Consider the following 20,138-nt stretch of genomic DNA (forward strand, 5'->3'; position numbering starts at 1 on the left):
GACGGGCACCCGGCTTCCAGGCCCCCGTCACCCTACACCCGTGAGGGGAGGGCCCAGGGCTGGGTGCCTTCACACACCTCCTCCCGGCTCTTGGTGTGAACCACGCGCTGCCCCCTCTGCCCGCATCGTTTCCAGAGCGTTGCAGCGAGAGCCCAGAGCTGCTCGCCTTCACACCCAGAAGGCTCTAGCCCGAGGCCCTGAGTCGGTGTCAACCCCCTGGGGCTTGTCTTCTGTCCCCTTGGGCTCCAGCTGCCTTATGTCCACGTCCCAGGAAGCCTTCCCCACCCTCCGCACCCCCCCGATCCCCCCACCCTCTCGGGTGTCTTAGCAAACCTCGTCTAGAGGGAGGGGGCCCGGAGCGAGGCTGCAGCTGTGATGTGAAGGAGCCGTTACACCTGCAGCGGGGTTGGGGGCAGTTTGGATATTTTTGTGGCCTGGACGATGTTTAGACATTCCGTGTTCACACCTGTGTTTTTGTCTTAATCCCGGGAGGTCCCAGAGCGGCCGTGTCCGAGGTTGGTGTTGAGTGCAATTACCTGTGTCCCCGGGAGGACCGCCAGGCCGGACAGGTGCGCCTGCTCCCCTCCGCCGGGGGCTGCGCTCCTTCCCCAGGGCTTTCCCGTTAAGCGCTGCTTCTGGGTCGAGGGAGACGTGTTTGCTCACGGCCACGCCTGAGCGCTGTGCGCGGTGACCGCTAGCAGGTGGACTGCGTTGGAAGCAAAACCTGAAGAATGGCCTTTGGGGGTGGGGTGTTTGTGGGTGGTTTTTTTTTTTCCTTCCTAGACTTGACCCAAGGCTGGCCCCATCTCTGGAGCTGTGTGGCCACACTGGGGCAAGGGCTCCAAGAGGCCTGAAAGGAGGGGCCCTGGGGGCTGAACAGTGTGGGGACCACCACTGTTTTTGCTCCCTTAATTTTCCTCAAAGGTGCCCCAGTTGGGTGGAAGTGTGAGGTGGTGCAGGTGGCTAGAACTCTGGGAGAAACCTGTCTTCCTGGACAGAGGAGCCAAGAGAAGGGGCCCCAGAAGTTGGAGTGTTGAAGGCAAATCCCAGGGGGGAGACAGCGGCGAGGTGGACCCCAGCTTCCACGTGAGCTGCCAGTGCCACTCGCCCGCATCGTGGGTGTACGGAACAGACCCCAAACAGCACATCAGAGGCTCTGTGAGCAGGGCTATGACATAAAGTGCCCCGAGTCCCAGACTCGCCGAGCAGCAGGTCTGCAGGGTGGAACCAGGGCAGCACAGCAAAGTCATGGCTCACAGAAGGTGAGACAGAGCTTGTGGTCTGAATGTAACTGGGCTGACCGCCTGATAAAACAGGCAAGAAGCAACACCTGCTGGGGCTCTCAGCAGGCCCCAGAGTCTCCCAGCGTAACATCCAAAACATCCATCGAGGATTCAGTTTGATCCTTGAAATCAGTCAGCATTCAAAGAACCAGGAAAATGCCGAGAGAAAAGAAAACAGATTCAGCCCCAAGATGACCCAGATGTCCAAATTATCAAAGAATTTAAAGCAGCTGTTATAGTCATGTTCTGTGAGGTAAACACTTGAAATTCATGGAAAACTAGAAGTCTTCAGCAGAGAAATAAAAATGATATAAAGGAACCAAATGGAAATTTTAGAACTCACAGTATTTGAAGTTAGGAAAAAAAAAAATCACTGGATGGGGCTTAATACCGGATAGAGAAAATTGAGGAAAGAATCAGTGAACTTGAAAACTGATCACCGGAAATGGTCAAATCTGAAGAACAGAGAGAAGAATGGAAACAGATGGACAAAGCCTCGGGAACCAGAACAATCTCAAAAGGGCTAACGTTCGTGTCCCTGGAGCCTCAGGAGGACAGGGAAGAGACATCGGTGCAGGAAAAAAGAATTAAATGCTGGCTACAAATTCCCCAAACTGAGTGAAAGAAGTAAACTTCAAGGTTTCAGAAAACCCCCGATAGGGCCTGCTCACCCCGACTGTTGCAGGTCAGAGGGAGAAAGAACAGAAAGTTCCAGAATGATCCCAGCTCCCCCAGGCTGGTCGCCGGCATCCTGTGCACGGTCCCTTTCCCACGGCTGCCTTGTGGGGGGGGGGGGGCTAGAGAATCAGCACAGCCTTAGTACAAATTCAAAAATCTTAATTTATTGTAGACTCTCTTCTCATTTGTGTTGTGATTCCAGTGTTCTGAACATTAATAAATACACATTTGTTAAAAAAAAAACCCTCCAGTGTCTAGTAGCTCTCTCTCAAGTCACAAAAATAGGTTTACATTTTTCCTGTCTTAATAAAAATGACAATTGTTTTTTGGTAACAGGTCTGATCAAATTAAAAAACTAAATGCACCTCAAGGGGCAAAACCCAGTTGCAAAAGAATAAAGGCTGATACGAATGTGGAAGGGTCAAAGACTCAAAGAGATGACCACCTTCCAACTTAGAAAGCATCTCCTCAGCGGTAAACCCTGGAAGGCACTATTACTTTGTATCTTCAAAAGGCCGGTCACCTGCTAAGGCACATTTATAATTCATTCAGGTGCGAGGGCTCTGGGATCCCATTTCGTGTGTGCGAAGCGTGTGGCCTTAGACCAGCGTCACAAGGCAGTGCCCTCAGTCCCTGGCAGCACGCACACCTGCATCAGAAAGCACGGTGTGGAATCTTTGCACGTCGCTTGGTTCCCATCCTGACTTACGGTTTCTCATATTTGGAAGCAGCTGTGCTGATCATTTATTTGGGTGCCTGACTGAAGAACGAAAGAAACACTGAAACTAAAACGTGTCTGAATAACTCTGGGCCCCGCTCCACAGCCCCTCAGGCCACGCTGTGCCAACTGCCCACAGAGGGACGGTCACAGCCAGTCCTTGGTGTGAGTTTCCAAAAAACAGCTTGGTAACCATTGAACAGCGTGGCTGTGGCTTTGTCCCTTCACACAATTGGCCATTTGAAGCAAAATGAAGTAATTGGTCAGACTCTGGAGGTGGGACCCCTGCCTGCCTGGAGATCCCCAGAGTCTCAAAGAGCTAGAAAATTGGCAGGAAGGAATGTGACATCCTGGAAGACCTCATACCTCCGTCTGAATCGGGAACGTGTGAACACTGTAAAACCCTACCACGAACAGGAGCTGCGGCACAAAGGAATTCCCCACCTGCAGTACCACCGACCGGGAAGGGGGCCAGGCGGCCCTGCAGGGCCCGGAGTGAGGCCCGCTTGGGGGGGGGGGGGTTGGGATGCACCTGCGTCCTGCGCTGACCGCAGCAGAGCTCCATGAGTCCTGCCCGGTCCCAGACCGCCTGTCTCGGAGCACACCTGCCAGGTAGACGGGAGCAGAGGCCAAGCATCTCTGAAGCAAATGGGCTGTGCTTCAGACAGCCACACGTGGTGCCCACGGGCTCCTGGCTCAGTGGCACAGGAGCCTCTGTCCAGCGACTTAGTTTCAACCTCACTCAGCCCCGTGCATTTCCCGCCTCTCATCTGCTGGACACCAGTTGCGTTAATGCGGGCCAGACTCAAAGCCAACTGTGCAAGCTTCCTCGTATAAAAAATAGCGAGCGATCAGCCCAGGGATCTCCCAGGATCAGCAGAGTCAGTACAAACACAAAATATACAGAGCTTTTCGCCTTTTCAAAGTTCCATACAAATATACAGAAGTATCTACAGCTTTTCAACAAAGGAAGGGGATTTGCTTTCAGACAAGGGCCGCCTTTGCAGAGGTGGAGCTGCCGGCCCCGGGCCTGCATGCAGTGAGGTGCCTGCACAGGCAGCGGACCTCCGTCTCCGGTCTGTGCCCGTGGCCCTGGGTCCTGGCAAGCCGGCCTGGCGCTTCCTCTCAAGGCCGCTCTTGTGCTGGGTCCTGTCCCTGCTGGGCCCTGTCCCAGCGAGGACAGCGTGCAGTTCTGGCTCTGTCTGCAGTCTGAGGATTGAGCTGTGCTGGCTTGGGAGTCCACACCTCCCATGGCCTTTGACACCTGTCATGGGGCCTAGTGGGCCCTGGGCCCTGGGGCCACTCAGGGCTTCACGTCTGGACCTTCAGTCATGCCAGTCATGAGGCTGCCACGGTGGGAGCCCACGCCACCAGAGCCTGCTTCACTGAAAGGGCAGGGGCCCCTCAGGCTCCTAAGTCCAAGGGCTTGACGACAGCACAGAGGCCTGGGTGGAGGTGACGTGCTTGTCTCACGGTTTCCTGACGGTTCAGATTGAAGTTTCATTACTGCCTCTGTGCGTGGGAAGAAGCCATCAGGCAGGCGGAGGGTCAGTGAGGGCAGCCCCTGCCACCTGTGCAGCCAGCAGCTGGGCTGGGTCCAAGGTCGTGCAGGGGCAGGACCCCCCCACTCAAGGGGCAGAGGGCAGAGCCCCCAACTCGGGGGACAGGAGATGCCTGGAGGCTCCATGGAGGGCAAGCTCACGTGTGGACACAGCCACACTGGCAGGCAGGGCAGGGGTCGAGCCTGTACCCTGACAACCAGGGCCACCTGGAGGGCCAGGCCCATCTGCACGTCCCCCACGAGACACGGAGGATCAAGATGAGCAACCAAACTCCTCCTCTACGTTTTAGGAAGGCTGTTCTAGGAGGCCTGGCTCCCAGTCTTTGCGCCTCCCCTGGACGTCTGTCTGTAAGAGGGTGGAGCCGTGGGGATCAGCAGGCGTGTCGGGAGCCGGATCCCAGCCCCACGTCTCTGGCGGGGCAACCCGAGCCTCAGTCCTGGGGCAGTAATGACCACGGGCCAAGGAAACGATAGGTATAAAATGCTTGGTCCCATGTGGTCTTAAGTCCCAGAATTTCAGGGCTGGACCGGACTTAGGGCTCTGGTTGATTTAGCCCCTGGGACAGGAGTCTGACCCGAAGCAGAGGCCCTCTCCTGGGTGGGAGCCCACCGCAGCCCTGGGCCACCTGCCTGGGCCCCACTCTGTGCTCAGGCCCTGCCCACAGCCCCTTTGGACTGGGTGCCTGTCCTCTGGACTGGGGACAGAGGGGAGGCTGGCTGGGTGCCGCCCCCATGCCCCTCCTGCTGAGGCCCAGGCTACTCACTCAGAGCCGGAGCCACGGGCCTGGGCGCTCCCAGCCCGCACGTTCATGGCCACCCCGTTGAGGTGCTCGCGCCCCGGCTCCCGGCATGGCGTCTTGATGGTGATGGTGCCGTCGGGGGCACGGATCCCATCGCTGGAGCCCAGCGAGGACGACCTCGAGGATGCGGGGCTCTGCTCACACTCGGCCAGCTTCTCCCGGAGCCGGGACTTCAGTGTCTTCTCTGTCAGTGGTGGCGGGTAGGTGACTTTGTTTTTCAAGATCCCTGGTGGGAAGGGCAGATGGAGAAGGTCACAGCCAGGCTGCTGCTGCCGGGCGCAGTGGACTCAGGGAGGGACGGTCCCTGCGGAGATGGGGTCTCTGCTGCTGGTCTTCCCTTCTTGGGTCTCAGCCAAGGCGGCCAGCCCACAGCCACCTCTGCCCTGCCGGGCGCCACCCCAGTGCCCCACGGACCCCACCCCCTGTCTTGCGCGGCCCGCTCCGCCCCACCTACGCCGTCCCTGTCCCTCATCCCCACCTCCGTCCCTCTCTTCCCAGATCAGGGGCTTCCTGGTCCCCCAGCTTCCCGGGGGGCAGTGGGCCCTGGGCACCTTTTCTTTGCTCGGGGGGCTGGCTGGGCGGTGCGCCTGTGGCCTTGGGTGGGCCCCCACTCTCCCGCTCTGGAACACGCTCGCTGCAGTGGTTGCCCTGCGGGTCCAGGTGCAGCTCTACGCTGACCTTGGTCTCCACCTTCAGGCACGGCTGCTCGCCTGGCTCCTCACTGTCGCTCCCAGCCAGGGTCTCTTCGGGCCAGCCAGCCGGGATGTGGTTGGCCGCAGCGTCCACTGAGGCACAAGAGTGACCCTCAACAAGCAGGGAGGGCCGCCCTCTGGGAGCTTTGCCCCCTAAGAGGCTCCCTGTTGTGTTTGGGGTGGGGGCCGTGTATCCTGAGGGAAGCAGACCCTGCACTACCCGACCTGCAGGGCTGGCAGGGCCACACCCTCCAGGTAGAGACCCCAAAGCTCAGAGAGGGAAGGTCCGGGCCTGGGATCTCAGGCTGCAGAGCCCTGCTGCACCCCAACACCCGGGAGCCTCATGCTCCCTGCAGCAGGGGAGGTCGGCTTCCTGGAGTCCTTGCCGTGAGGGTCCCCGCAGGGCCACCCCAGGATGCTGCCTCCGCTCGTGGATGGTGAGCAGGAGGCGCTGTGCTGCTGCAGCTCTGTCCGGGACGCAGGCCAGGCTGCCCCTGTGACAGGCTCACTCACCTTTGGGGGTGCTGTGGACGGGGCCCCGGGCCGGGTCCCACTTGTCCTCAGCCTCTACCCCATCGTCCTCACTGTCAGACGAGTGTGAGGAGGCGTACGAGCTGCTCTGCTCATCCAGGGACAGCTCACTATCCGAGTCTGAATCGTGGCCTGCAGGGTGGACAGGATGGACGGGGCTCAGCGGGGGCAGAGCGGAGCCACCTGGGCCCCAGGCAACGGGGGGAGTGGTCCCGGCGACCCTCTGCTCTCCGATGACAGGGAGGTGCCCCAGGCCAGATGAGAGGCAGGGAGCTCTCACCATGCCCCCCGCCCCAAGGAGACCACCCCCAAAGGGACACATACCGTGGGGCTTCTTGCTGCTCCTGGGGACAAAGGCCGAATCTGGCTCCCCGTGGCCTCCCCGCGCTGGCCCAGAGGACACGCTGAGTTTCTGGCCACCTTCGTCCCTAGCGAGAGTAGAAGGGCAGCTCAGCACCACAGCACGGGGCCCCCCAACATCGCCCAGCACCCCCTGCGTGTGCCATGGCAGCCACATGGGGCTCTGGGAGATCCTCTGCCACAAGACTCCCCGGGCACACAGGTAAACATGCATGAACACACGGCTCAGGGCAGAGGTGGTGAAGCCTGCATTTCCTCTGAAAGCTGCCCCCCCCCCCAGCCCCATGACCACAGCAGGGGCGCCCGGCCCCAGCCTGACCTGACGGTGCTGTCCAGGGAGGCGGTGGACTCGCCCAGCGCTGTGCGGAACATGGCAGGCTCCTCGCCGTAGGTGTTGTTGCAGTTGAGGGAGCGCTGGGGGGAAGGGGGCAGGTTACTGCTGAGCAGAGGCCACCAGGGCACAGAGGACGGCTCGATCCCCACGACCAGCCCCAGAGCAGCACCCTGATTGCCCCAGCGGGTGCAGAGCACAGGAGCCCTGCTTCTGGCCGGGGTCCCTGCTGGCTGCGAGGGAAGAGGGGCTACAACCAGGACAGACCCCACCCAGGGGACTCCGCTCGCTCCCGGGGCTGCAGGGAAGGCAGCTGCCACGCTCCAGGGATGGGTCTGGGACTGGAATGCACCTTTGTAGGGGACGTGAAGCCTCAGAGCTTCTCTAATACTGGTCCAGACACCCCCACGGACCCGGCCCCAGGCCCCAGGGCACGTCCTACCGTCAGCAGGGTGGCCCTTGTGGTGGCCGAGTCATCCAGGTACGACTTCTTCCCAGCAAGCACGCCCTTCAGGTGCTTCCGGACCTCCCTGCTGAGCACGCAGTGGAGCAAGAGGACGGCGAGGCCCTGGAGGGGAGGCCAGGTCAGCGCCAGGCTCGGCCTCGGGAGAGGAGCCAGGGCCCTGCTGCTGCCACACTGTGCGCCTGCCTGTCCCAGGACAGCTCACCAGCACAGGCCTGGCCAAGGAGAGACACCCACCACGGCCCACGCCCGGCATCCCCGTCCCAGGGGCTTCCAATGTCCCGCGGTGGGGAGCCTGGTCAGGGCAGCCAGAGGGCCTCCTCCCAGGCCCCTGCCCTCAGGCGATCTGGGTCCCCAGTGTTCCATCATTAATCAGGGTCCTGGGAAGCCCTCGGTGTGGATGGTAAATGACCAGCACCCTCCCTGGGGACACAGCGGGATTTACGCCGGCCTAGGAGGGGTAAGGCCCTGCACTGCTGGGCAGAGGACTGTGTCTTGACAGACACAGGAGGACCATGGAACAGGGTCCCTGGGAGGGCTCGGGACAGAGCTGTGTTTGAACAAACAGCCTCCTTTCTGGTGGCAGGACCACAAGGCTTTGCCATGACCCCTAACACATGTGGCTACATAGGAACCACATCCACGGTGCAGTCCTGATTGTCCAAGAGTGAGGACACAGCCTAGACGCTGGGTCAAGGATCTCCCTGGGGACCCCCTCGGGGCCACTCAGGGTTGGGGCATTTCAGACAGGAAGCTCAGGTGGCCCATGACCTCACCAGGGATGGCCCAAGAGAGGCCCCTCCGAGTGACCACGACAGCCCCCCACCTGTAAGCAGCTGAAGATGGCGAAGAGGTAGTGGAAGGTGAGCACGTCGCTGTTCACAGCCAGCAGCCCCAGCAGCCAGGTGGCGCCGATGAGCAGCAGCAGGAGGAAGGCCGTCCGCAGCAGGGAGCTGGAGGGGAAGCGGGGGGAGACCGTGTGACTGCACCGCCCTCCTCCCTCCCCTCGACCCTCCCACCCCTCCATCCGTCCATTACTCTCCCTTTTTTCCTCCCAAACTCTTTCCAAGCATTTACCACAAGGCAGCCATGGGCTCGCAAAGGGGAAAAGACAGAAGACGCCTACGTTAGTGGGCAGGTGGAAGGCAGGCAGGAAATTAAAAGGCAAATAGATAAATAAGAAACTGTGAGCCAGGAGAGCTTCACGGGCTGCGTCCACAGCGAGCCCGGAGTGTGGCCCTGGGAGACACGGGGAGCCTAGTGCACAGCCACACGTGTTTCCGTGAGCCCAGAGAGGTCGGGGGTAGGGGATGAGGGGTCCGGCCCGCCGTGCAGGCTCCTAGCAGGTGCTTCCCGCTCTCTGCCTCAGTCTCCCCGGCCGTAAGAGGGACGGCGATGGGCATCCCTGGTGGGGTCATGCAGGGGACTGCAAGTGTTCACGTTGAGTCACGTGCTCAGAAAGGTGAGTGTGTCGGGGAGGACAGAGAGACCATGACCAGGCCAGGCCCCACCCCGTGTCCCCTGCTTGTCTCTGTCCCTGCATAGCCATTTCAGACTCTTTGCTCCTGTGTGGGCTGGGCAGCCCGGCACCCCCTGCTGCCCCCAAGGCCCTCCTCATGCATCCTTCCTTCCCGTCCCTCCCCCAGCTCGGTCACCCAGCCCGGTAGACGCCCTGTCCTCCCTGGCCCTGTCGTGGCTCCTGGACTCCATGCTGCAATCTACCACCGCTGCCCTGACTGCTTCCCCTTTCCTCTCCCAACAGCACTGGGGGGTCCCCTCCACTGGGCCCCCACTCTCTCATGCTGCTCCCTCTCGCTGGACCAGCTCCTCCACTCCAGCGGCCCCAGCATCACATCACCACCAACCCAGGAAGTTCCATCCCCCCACCCCCACCCTGTCTGACTCCAGAGTGTCCAGGCACCCTGGCACCCCCACCACCCAGCTGTCATTGTCCCCTCCTCCTGTCCCAGCCAAGGACAGAGCCCAGCATCATCGCTAACCCCTTCTCTCCTCAGCCACCAAACCCTGTGGCTCCTACATCCTAAACATCTCTGGGATCCGAACACACCCCCTCCCTGGTCCAGGCTGCCACCCCGGCCAACTGCCCCGTCCCCCTGTGGTCAGCCTCCCTCCCTTTCCTCCCCAACGTCCATCTCAGCTCCAGACACCGCTCAGCACAGCCCAGACATGTCCAGACGTGGCTTCCAGTACCCCCAGGACAGCCTGGAGGCCAGCAGCTGCCCGCAGGGTGACGGGCACTTTCATGGGGCCTGCCGGGCGTGTGACCCAGACCTGAGGGGGTCTTGGGTGGGGCTGGCTCCTTGTCAGGTCCCACCCACCGGCCGGGTTTAGCACCAACTTACACGACCCGTTTTCTTTCATAATAATGGCGCTTCCTTTGGCAGGAAACCTTTGCAGACAGGACAAAAATGACTGTGTTGACCTGAAAAAAAAACAAACAGAAAAACCCAAAGTCAGGTGGTTGGTGCAACTGTATTGTCACAACAGATCTTCAAAAGCCAAGCGCTCCTGCGGGTCTTCAGCCCCCATCTCAGAGGTGCATGTAGGATGAGGCCTTGGGGCCCTGGGGGTGGACGCTGCTGCTGGGGGTGGGCAGAGCCGTCTCACAGTGGGCGTGGATAAGGACCAAATCCCGGAACCCCCAGGTCTGAGGACGAGGCTTCATCACTGTGAGATCGGCTGCTCCTGTTCCGTCCAGGTGCTCAGGGGAGCCGTGACCCAGACCCCAACACCATTTGCCTGAGGGGCACCGGCTTCCCACGTCCCTGAGAACCCAGGTTCTGGGGAACTCCGACACTCACAATTATAACTGTTCCGATGGGCCCTGCAAAGCTCCAGATCAGGGTGTCGTGAAGAGACAGCCAGCAGAAGTCTGGGTTTCCGTAGCCCTGGGGGTCCAGGCCCACCGCGAGTCCTGGACCACAAGAGGGGAAGAGTGAGGGCCACCCCCCAGAGAGGACCCCTGCCGAAGGCCAGCCTGATGGAGGGGTGGCCACAACTGGGGCGTTCTTAGCCCCCAGGTAGGACCGGGGCCCCAGCATCACCCCCAGAGGAAAGAGTGAGGAGCCCAAGATAAGCAGCCGGGAAAAGACACGGAACCAGGTCCTCTCCCAGCAAAGGCCCCCTTGAGGCCAGTCACAGGCCCACCATGCCCACATGGCTGGGCAGCCATGAGCTGCTGATGGATTCACCCCAGAGGCAGGAGCCCACTGAGCCAGAGCTGCTGAGGGGACCAGAGAGATGGAGGGTGGGGATGGAACCTGGCAGAACCAGCCACAAAGCATGACGGGGACGCCCTGCTGGCTGGGCCACCACGACTGAGCCCAGGTGCAGGGGAGGAATGCCTTGAGAGCATACACCCACCACATGCACACGCGTGCACAGACCACGCACACCAGACACACGCGCGACCCCAGAAACTGCTCTCCATTGCAAGGTGCCATGCAAATGAGGAGTCTCCTATATTGTCTAAGCCCCAGCCACGGTTTCCAACCTTGGGACAGGCTAGAGGGGGACCTGTCCTTGCAGAAATGTCAAGGTGGAGTTTGGGGCGGCTCCTCCAACATTGACCTTGTTTAGGACAGAGGAGCTGCCCACTCCTCCCTGTGGCCTCTCCTGATCTGGTCTGGATTGTTCCACAGCCCCTACTCCCTTGCTTAAATCCTAAAAAGATCAGGTCTCCCTACCGACTGCTCAAAACCTTGCAATGACTTCCCACTGTCCTCAGGAGACGGACATGGCTACTTCTGTGGCCTTCTAGCCTTTCATGACATGGTCACGGCCACACTCCAGCCCACATGGCACCCCCACCCCTCACTCCACCCTGGCCCAGTCTCACTCTAGTCAGGTCTCCACACACACTCCCCACCAAGGCAGCCTGGTTCCTAGTAGCCATCAGCGCAAATGGTGCTTCCTCCAGGAAGCCTTCCTGACCTGACCCCACCCATGACAGCAGGTCTCACCCCCCCTCCTTCAGCGCTGAGCCCACCCTTCAGGGCAGGGTCTGTGGATGAGCCAAGAGTTAAGTTTGTCATTACTTAATGCCCGTCTTCCCGCAGGGGTGACTCCCGAAGAGCACAGGCTTTGTCGTCTCACTTGGACTCTGACCCTGGGCCTAGAACCTCTGTGGAGGCACAGAAGAGCCCTCCATGGGTGAATGAATGAGCAACCGTGTGCACACACACACCTGTGAGCCTCGGCTCTCCAGAAGCTGAGATGAGGGCTGGGGAACGCGCATAGGGAAATGGCCTGAGAGGACCTGCCACCAGTCCCCTGGGTCCTAGAGGCCCAGCTGGGACAGGCCCCATGACCTGAGACCAGGGCTGCCCCCACCCACACGGCGTCTGGAGGAGAACTGCTCTGTCCAGCGCCATCTGGAGAGGCTGCCCGAGGGGACCACAAGGTGGGAATGGAACGGGGGCCCCCCAATACACACACATGGGTGTGCATGGGCAGAGAAAGGCCAAGGGCACCTGGGACATTGGGGGAGGACAAAGGAGGTGGCAAGAGAGCCCGCCTGGCAGGGCAGCCGCACCCTGCAGTGCCTCATCCCAGCCGAGGTTCCAGGAATCATTTTAGGCTCTTTTGCAGGAGGCGTTCATTCCACCCCCCTCACGAAGTGGGCAGACACGGGAGTGTTTGTATGTTAGGTGTCACAGACAGAGCCCTGAACAGACTTGCACCCATTCCTCCTGGACCCCACACCCGACAGGAGACACACCCCTCAGCGGGCACGGAGGACCACACTTGTGCGTGCAGATGCCCCGCCTCTGCCGGGGGCCAGTCGAGCTGGGGACATGAGAGAGAGGAGGCCAGAGCGCCCGGGGCTGTTGGTTTATCTGACGTGGGTTCCCGTCAGCAGTGGCACCCGGGTCCCCTGCGTGGTGGTCGGTCCCCGTCCCAGCTCACCCGGCGGGGCTGCTCCACGCGTCCTCACCTGTGACAATGGCTGGGATGCCCCAGCCCACGACATAGTAGAACCTCATGGGCCCTGCGTCGATGTTGCGCACCTCGGTCAGCATGCGGTAGACGTGCAGGCTCTCCACGAAGGTCCAGGCGAAGGTGCTCATGTAGACGTAGTGCAGGAGGATGGCGATCACCGTGCACAGGAACTGCGGAGAGAGGCGGCCGCTCAGCGCCGGCCCCACCGGGACCACGGCCCCGCACCTCGGACTCAGGGCCAGGTGGCGCGGGGAGGGGGAGTCGCCAAATCAGGCCACTTTGCAAATTGGAGGGCACGTAGGTCTGAGAAAGCTAGAGGCGGACCTGGTTCTTTACTATTTGATTCACCAAGAAGTGGCTGAAGGCCCATAGTCCCAGTATCTTGGGCTCCTGATATGGAACAGAGGACAGGGAGTGAGGCACCCAGGGGTCCCAGGGACCATGACTGAGCACAACCCGGGGCATCAGGGGTAGGCAGAGCCTCTGGGGTTTTCATTAGAGGCTGGAAAATTGTATTTTCATGTCATGGCTCCAAATTTTTAAGTGCTTGCATTTCATTTAAAGTTTAAAAAAAAAATATGGAGGCAGCCTGCTCAGGCTGTGGCCCCAGCCATGACCGTGGCCTCTGCCCACCACCCAACCCTCATGTGGGTCTCTGAGGTCCAGCGGATGCGGCCAGCAGGAGGGAGGAGCCTCATGCTTGGAGACCTCGCTGTCGAGTAAGAGCGAGCTCCTCACGTCTGTGCTGATTTAACTGAGCCTCTGTCTCCTGCAGAGGGAAACAGGATGAGAGCGTTTGTTCTGTTTCTGTCCTTGGCTGGGTGGGGCTGTGCGTCTGGCATGTGATGAGCACTGGGAGGAGAAGGTCAACCTCCACAGGGCAGCTGAGAGCCAGCTTCCTGGCCTCTGGGGGCCTTGGTGACCCAGCCCTGAGTCCCTGAACACCGTAGGTGGGGCAAGGATGGGAGAAAGGCAGTGTTGGGGGGATGCTGGGGACACTGCGGGATCTGGGGAGTCCAGCCTGAGGCCGTCAGTGCCAAGTCCAGTTGGAGGCGCTCTGAAATGGACCTTCAGAGTTCTGCCTCGGCCCACAGTGGCCTCACCTGGTCCTCCTGAAAGGGGCAGGCTGCCCTGGCCAGGACTCACATGGCCCATCAGCTGGGACATGTGGGCAGGCTCCCCTCCAGGTCCTAGGAAGGAGGGCTGGCAGGGGAACAGAGGGGAGAGGGAAGAACCCCGGGCCAGACCCCCATCTGGGCGCCACCCTGAGACCTTCTGCCCAATCCTCGCTGCTGTCCCATCAGCCCAGCCTCCCAGAGTCTCGGTGTCTGTGTCAAGGACACCTCCACCCCAACAGACACAAGAGCAGGGGACAGAGGGCCATCCCCGATGCACACGGAGGCCTCTTCCTCAGGCGCCAGGCGGCGTCCCTACGGGAGCTCCCCAGAGCCCAGGCGCACTGGGAACACAAGGGCCACCTGGCGCCAAGTCCACCTGGATGGGCCATTTTCTCTCCAGAAACAAAAGCCAGAGCTGTGGGAGGGAACCACTGTAGCCTTAACATTTGTCAAATGCAGTACAAAGCAGGGTCCCAAGCAGAAGAAAAAGCAGAATCCTAGGTTATGACAGGAGACGCGCCTTCTCCCTCAGACGCTGGAAACGGTCAGGAAGCGGGGGCCCGTCTTTGTGATGGGCAGAGGGCGAACCCGGGCTGGGTGAACCCCCAACCAGCCCCCGCGACCCCGTACAAAGCTCGGCTGGCTTAGCAAAGGGAAGAACGGGGAGGCTGGGTTGCTGCCTTAAATAATGTGAAGAGTAAGCCCACAAAACCACCTCTGGGGGGAAGTGTTAGAAACCAACATGTGAAGATTCGAAGGGGCCGTACATGCAGGGACTTCTGCACTGAACAGACCACCTTTTCCAGAAACAGAACAAAGACAAACGCTAACGCGCAATCAATCATTTCAACCTGCCAGTAATCTGGGAGATGAAAAACCTGCCCAGAGATGGGATTGTGAGTTTACAGAAAACCCATCAAAACCAGGCGTGGTGCCAAGCCCAGAATTACGGGCACTGCATTCCTTCTCTTCTTCGTGCTCACCAGCGCGTGGAGGCTGCAGAGCTCTCCTTCCAGGCGGTGGCGGCAGCGGAGTTGGCGCCTGAAACCAGTGGACGGCCTCCCCACGTTTCCCACGCGGGGGTCAGTTGCAAGGAGTGGCCTGTTGCGGGCTCTCCGTCCCCTCTGTTCTGACCACTCAAAGGCACCCTTGAAGGGTTTTGCAGCCAGTCAGGCAGCCCCCTGACCCCAAGCTCCCCTGGCTGATGCCGCGACAAGGACTTGTGCACAGGGACAGGTGCGCGGAACCCGTGGGGTGCAGAGGAGCGGCCGGGGCAGCAGCACGCCCGCCCCGGGAGCCAGAGGATCGCTCACGGGTCTGTCCTCTGCGCCAAGCCAGGGGCTCCCCTTGCCGAGGCCGGCAAGCCGCCAAGGTCATCATGAAGCCCCCTCCAGGTCGCTTGCCTAGATTCCCTGCCTCTCTAACTACCACCCTTCTCCTGAGGGGGTCTGAGGGGTCCCCGTTTGCACCAAGGGGAGGAAGAGCCTCAGCGTGCAAGGGCCAGACAGAAACTGCCCTCTGGGTCTTTTTATTCCGTGCTCCCCCGGCCTGTCCGTTCCCACAGACACATCTTGTCACCTGGGGGCTGCCTCCCCAGGCTCAGCCCTGTGCTTTCTCGGCCCCCAGGAAACAGGCGTAGCCAGGCTCACCCAGACCCACCACTCTGAGTTTCCACTTCACGGGTGGCACACCCTTCTGGAGACTCGAGGCACTGCCCACTCCTCCCGCCCTCGCCCTTCCACACCCACTCCCGCCAGACTCCTGCCATTCTCCTGCCGCGCGTTGTCCTGGCCTCAGCTCCAACCACAGGACCTAGGAAGATGCCATCCTGTCTGCCTCCGCCCTTCCTCCACCTTTCCCACCCATCTTCCCTGCTGCCAGGGTCCTGTTTCTAAGACGCACACCGGTCATGGTTCTCCACAGCACAATGCTGCACACATAACAGAGGTGGTGCTGCCTGCTTGGCCAGCCCCACGGGCTCCAGATGATCAGACATGATCCTGGCCCCTCCCACTGGATGGTGAGTGGACGGTCCTGTTCAGCCCGCCTCTGACCACCTGACATTCATGTACCAGCATCCACGTGCGAGTCTGCAGGGTGGGCTCTGTGGGCAGAGGTGGGGCGGGCTTCTAGGATCTGGGTATTTGGTAGATTTAATACATTGACAATCAATAGTCCTCACCGTGTGAGGAACAAAGAAATGACAGCAGTGTCCACAGCAGGTGGGTGTGGTGTTGGAACAGCCCGCTGAGACACTGAGGGCCCATTGCTCCCCATGGGAGAGATCAAGATTAGGCGAGAGTCAACTTTGAACTTTCTGGAGTCACTACATAGGCACATGGGATGGTCCGCTGGCCTCATGTCTCCCCAGGGCTATTACGGTCATTAGTCAGTGATGGACAAAGGAACTCATACACAGTGAACGGTCTACCCTGGGCACTCAGCCTTTCTGGTCCCTGGCTCTCTCGCCTGTGAGAAGGCTGCCGCACCTCCCAGGGCCCCAGGGATATTTCAGTGAGCTAAAGTGTGCATGTAAATCCTCGGGCACAGAGCCAGCACCACCGCCCTCAACCCCATCAACTTGCTGTGACCCTTGTATTTGGAAAAATTCCTGTGCAAAAATGGGAAATTGCTTGCTTGCTACCAGCCAGGGACCAAGCCACGAATCTCCCTCCACCCTCTTGCCTTTCTTTTCCCCAGCGATCTCAGCAGGGCCGCCATCTCCCCCGCCAGAGCTGGTCCCTGTCCCACTTCCCAGCAACCTCGCCCTACCCACCAGCCAGCCCCTCCCTCCTTCCCTTCGAGTTATGAACCACGGGGCTGGGATCCTGCACATCCTATAGAAGTGCCCCCATCCCCAGCCCGTCCTCTGGCTGCAGTCAGTACCTCATCCTCTCCTCCCGTGAAGCCAAGCTACTTCACAGCATCTCTCCCAAGGCCTCTCTGCAGTCATTTCTACCCACTCCTTTGTGAGCTACATTTTAAATATACTTTGTGGGGGGTGAGCAGGACTGTAACTGATTATATACATCCATCCCCAGTAATAGCCAACTAACTTGTTAAACTCCAATTATTTCTTACGTGTCCGTAGATTGGTTTGGCTTTTCTGTGAGGTCCATCATATTGGCTATGTAATCTAACCACATAACGATAACTTCCGTGAGCCTATGCAACACCCCATGAGCCCATGTGACTCCCCAGGAGCCCACATGACACTCATGAGCCCACAGGACCTGGCGTGGCTTGAGCAAGACACCCCATATTTAACCAGACAACATCAAAGTTCCCCCGTCTTCCTCTGGCCCACGATTCTCTCCGAGCAACCCTGCAACCCTGTCTCGTCAACCCTGACTACCCACCAGCACCACCTGGCTGAGATCTGGGCCTGTCCTAGACTGCTCGCTCCTTCTCTGGCGTGCGCCTGCACTTTCACAGAAAGTGTGGCCGTGACTCCTCAAGAAGGCAGGGCAGGGAGATCTTACCGGGCACAGACATTTTCAGGCTCAAGGGACAGCTCGCAGGACTCTGGGGTCTCACAAATGACTGAATTAATGACGAAAGCGCTAGCACCTGGGTCAGGAAAGTAAGGGTGGAGGCCGATGAGGCCCCTGGCTCCGGTGTAGGGAGATTTCTGTGTGCTTGGCCTGGGTCCTCAGCTTCCCAGAGGCTCCCAGCTACACCCACCGGAGTCAAACAGCAGGGCACTCCTGCTCCACCGGGCCCCTCCCTTCTTCAGCTTCGGAGCAAGGTTGGCCGGAGTGCGCGCCCACGTAGCCAAGTGGAGGATGAGGCCGGAGGAGGGGCCGGGCCACACCCAGAGGCGTGGCCGGAGGGGGGCGGGGCCATGCAGGAGGCCTGGCCAGGGGGCGGGCCCACAACGGGAGGCGTGGCCAGAGGGGGGGCCTCACCGGGTTTTCCGTCTGGTCAATTCCGATCACGAAGACCAGCTGGGAGAAGAAAAGCGCCACGATGAGGTTCTTGTGGATGCCGTGCAGGTTGGAGCGCAGCCTCCGCACCAGGGCCAGGAGCACGAAGGCCACCAGCAGGGCAGCCAGGGACAAGGCCACGGCCGCGTAGGTGACGATCTTCAGGGGCAGGACCTCTCCGTGCTGCAGGCGGGTAGGTTAAAGGCAGAGAACATCTAAGGGCCGGCTCTGATGGAGCTTTTGCACAATAAAGACACGGTAATATATCGATGATTGAGGGCAGGAACCAGCGCGACCACCTCGTGGCCCTCAGAGTGGCAAAAACCCAGAACAGAAACCCAATGAATAGTTTAGAGTGATAAACAAAAAGTTCCAGAGATGTTGGTGGTGACACTTGCAAAGACTGAACATACTTAATGCCCTTTAATGGTTGAGATGATGAATTTTATGTAACGTGTGTTTTGCCACAACAATAAAATAAAAAACAGAAAACCTCACACCTAAATGCTGCTGTCCGGGAGAGGCTGAGCCTGTCCGCCCAAATTCCGAGCTGAGAGACCTTCAAATAGACTCTCAGGTCACACAAAAGGCAGAGATGTCACAGCTGCCGGAAACCACGGCTCTCCCCTGTGCTTTCGCAAAAGGTGACGCTCGTCCAGGAGGAGTTTTGGCATTTGGGGAACAAGCAGCTCTGGTTCTCAGGTAACTTCTGGAAAGGACTGTTCTGAACTCACACAGAACTGTGAGCGGGGCTGCCTGGGGGACGTGGGGATCAGGGTGTGGGGTGGGACGGGGGACTGAGTGCTCAGGGATCTCTCCCACACCCGGGTGTCCCTGGAGGCTATGTTTTGCTGCAAGAGGCCACAGCCACAGCATCACCCACTCCCTCATGGCTTGGGGGGCTAATCAGAGGCCTCTGGCTTTGGGGCACCAGGGGCATGGGAGCCTTGGTTCCTACCCTGGTTTAATTTCTTCCCCCTGAATTTCAGCTTCCTTTGTCTGTGAGTCTGTTCCTGGCGCTGTCCGGCTTCCTGGACATGGGAGGACCCCCCAGTCCTGCCCCTCTATGGACAGAGACTTCTAATGATTAACCCCTTCCAGGCCGGGACCTGGGGCTACGTGCTCAAAACTGTCCCTGCCCCGGGGAGCTCTGCTGTCTCGGGCGCCCAAAGGCACGCCCTCTGCACTGGTCACCCTGACATCCGTTAGCAGTAACTTGTGGCTGACTCACCGTTCAAAAATGTGGCAGAAACTTGGGCTACTGCCTAGTGGAGAGCACCCCCTGGGGGGGGGAGGTTGGGAAGAAGATGGCCTGGCTGCCCGTGACAAGTCCCAGGTTTGAAAATAGGGTGAAGTCCCCAGGCCTCTGTCTGGCTCCTAGACACCAGCACACGCCCCCACAGCAGCAGATCCCACCCAGGCTAACCTCGCCCTGCTTGGGGCCCCACCGCCCAGTCCATCCGAGGCCCTCCGAGGCCAGCTTGTGTTCCCAGGCACTGAAAATGCTCGAGGTTAAATATTAGCCGCCCCGCTGCTCGGTGCCTCCTGACCAAGCCTCCCTAGTCCTATGGGGCCGGCGGCGTGTGTGGCGCTGAAGGGAGGTACTCCCTTTGTTCCTCCCAGCCTTGTCTTTTCTTCCTTAAAATTTCAAGTGAGGAAGAAACTGCAGCAGCTAACAGACTGCTGAGAACCCTGCTTTGAGGTCAGGTGTATATTCCAGGAGCTTCTTTTCAGTCTGAGGTTTGGAACAGCCATCAGTTTTTAATTTACAACCTGTTCTCTCTGAAAACCCTCAGAAGGGGGTTTTGTTATGGAAATCAGAACAGATTCTGGCCAGTCCTCCTGCCACCCAGTTTTTCATTGTGGATTCAGTTTGTTCAGAGTGCTTGGAGGGAAAGACAGAGCTTGTTGAGGGGCAGGTCTAGGGGCTGGGCTAAGTTTCCAGAGGGAGGAGTTCCTGGACACAATTGCCAGGCGGGCAGGGGTGCCCGGGGGGCCGCGCCCACCTCGCGCCGGGAGACGTCCATCAGCACGGCTGAGCTGGTCGCGTGGCTGCACTGGCAGGTGACGTGGGTCCGGTTTCGGGACAGCAGCTCACAGCCCTTGGCCGACCACCCTCCAGTCCCACCGAGGCTGCAGAGAAGAGGGGGTGAGGCTGTTCCCTCCACGGCCTATGTCTCCCGGACCCTCCCACCTGTGCCGGGGGCCAATAGCATCCTCACTGGGCCCAAGGCAAGTGCCACTGTCACTGCTGTGAGGACCACGGCCCTGGCTGCTCCCCTGGGACCGTGTGAACCTCCTTTCTTCCCTTCTGAGGCTGGTGGGGCCCTCTCGGAAGCACCCTCTGAAGTTCACCTTTCAGGAGTCACCCAGCAGTAAAGCTTAAATGGGATGTCGGAGGCCACCACACGCCCCTTTTGTTGGAGACATTAGTCAGTTGTTAAAATTGCCACTTTGTACTCTGGTCTCCTTTTCAGTCTCGATGATTTAAGAAGAAACACCTCACGTCCGTCTGACACTTTCATCTTCGGATTGCACAATGTTTTATAGCCACTGCCTGGAAGCAGGGCCCAATTATTACCCCGCTTTCCTGATGGGAAGCCCCAAATGACAGGCTGCTACAGGTGTGTGTCGGCCTCAGACAGGGCCCTGCCCTCCCTGATGCTGGGAAAGGCAAGGAACTTCCCTGATCCTTAGTTGACTCATCTGTGAAAT

The 20,138-nt window shown here is 59.7% G+C and overlaps 1 protein-coding gene across 1 annotated transcript in view; it reads right to left on the reverse strand.

Moving 5' to 3' along the window:
* Window positions 1-2,103: 2,103 nt before the first annotated feature.
* The window catches only part of CELSR1 (cadherin EGF LAG seven-pass G-type receptor 1), a 135,207-nt gene continuing 117,172 nt past the window's right edge, over window positions 2,104-20,138 (reverse strand). Inside the window, 13 exon segments of the mRNA XM_032492465.1 lie at window positions 2,104-4,191; window positions 5,005-5,266; window positions 5,592-5,825; window positions 6,246-6,395; window positions 6,588-6,691; window positions 6,943-7,037; window positions 7,397-7,522; window positions 8,244-8,370; window positions 9,781-9,860; window positions 10,240-10,352; window positions 12,375-12,549; window positions 17,406-17,606; window positions 19,430-19,556. Of these exon segments, the coding sequence (XP_032348356.1) occupies window positions 4,167-4,191; window positions 5,005-5,266; window positions 5,592-5,825; window positions 6,246-6,395; window positions 6,588-6,691; window positions 6,943-7,037; window positions 7,397-7,522; window positions 8,244-8,370; window positions 9,781-9,860; window positions 10,240-10,352; window positions 12,375-12,549; window positions 17,406-17,606; window positions 19,430-19,556 (1,819 nt within the window). The 3' untranslated portion in view covers window positions 2,104-4,166.

This window comes from Camelus ferus, chromosome 12 (genome assembly GCF_009834535.1).
Source record: "Camelus ferus isolate YT-003-E chromosome 12, BCGSAC_Cfer_1.0, whole genome shotgun sequence".
Taxonomy (NCBI): Eukaryota; Metazoa; Chordata; class Mammalia; order Artiodactyla; family Camelidae; genus Camelus; species Camelus ferus.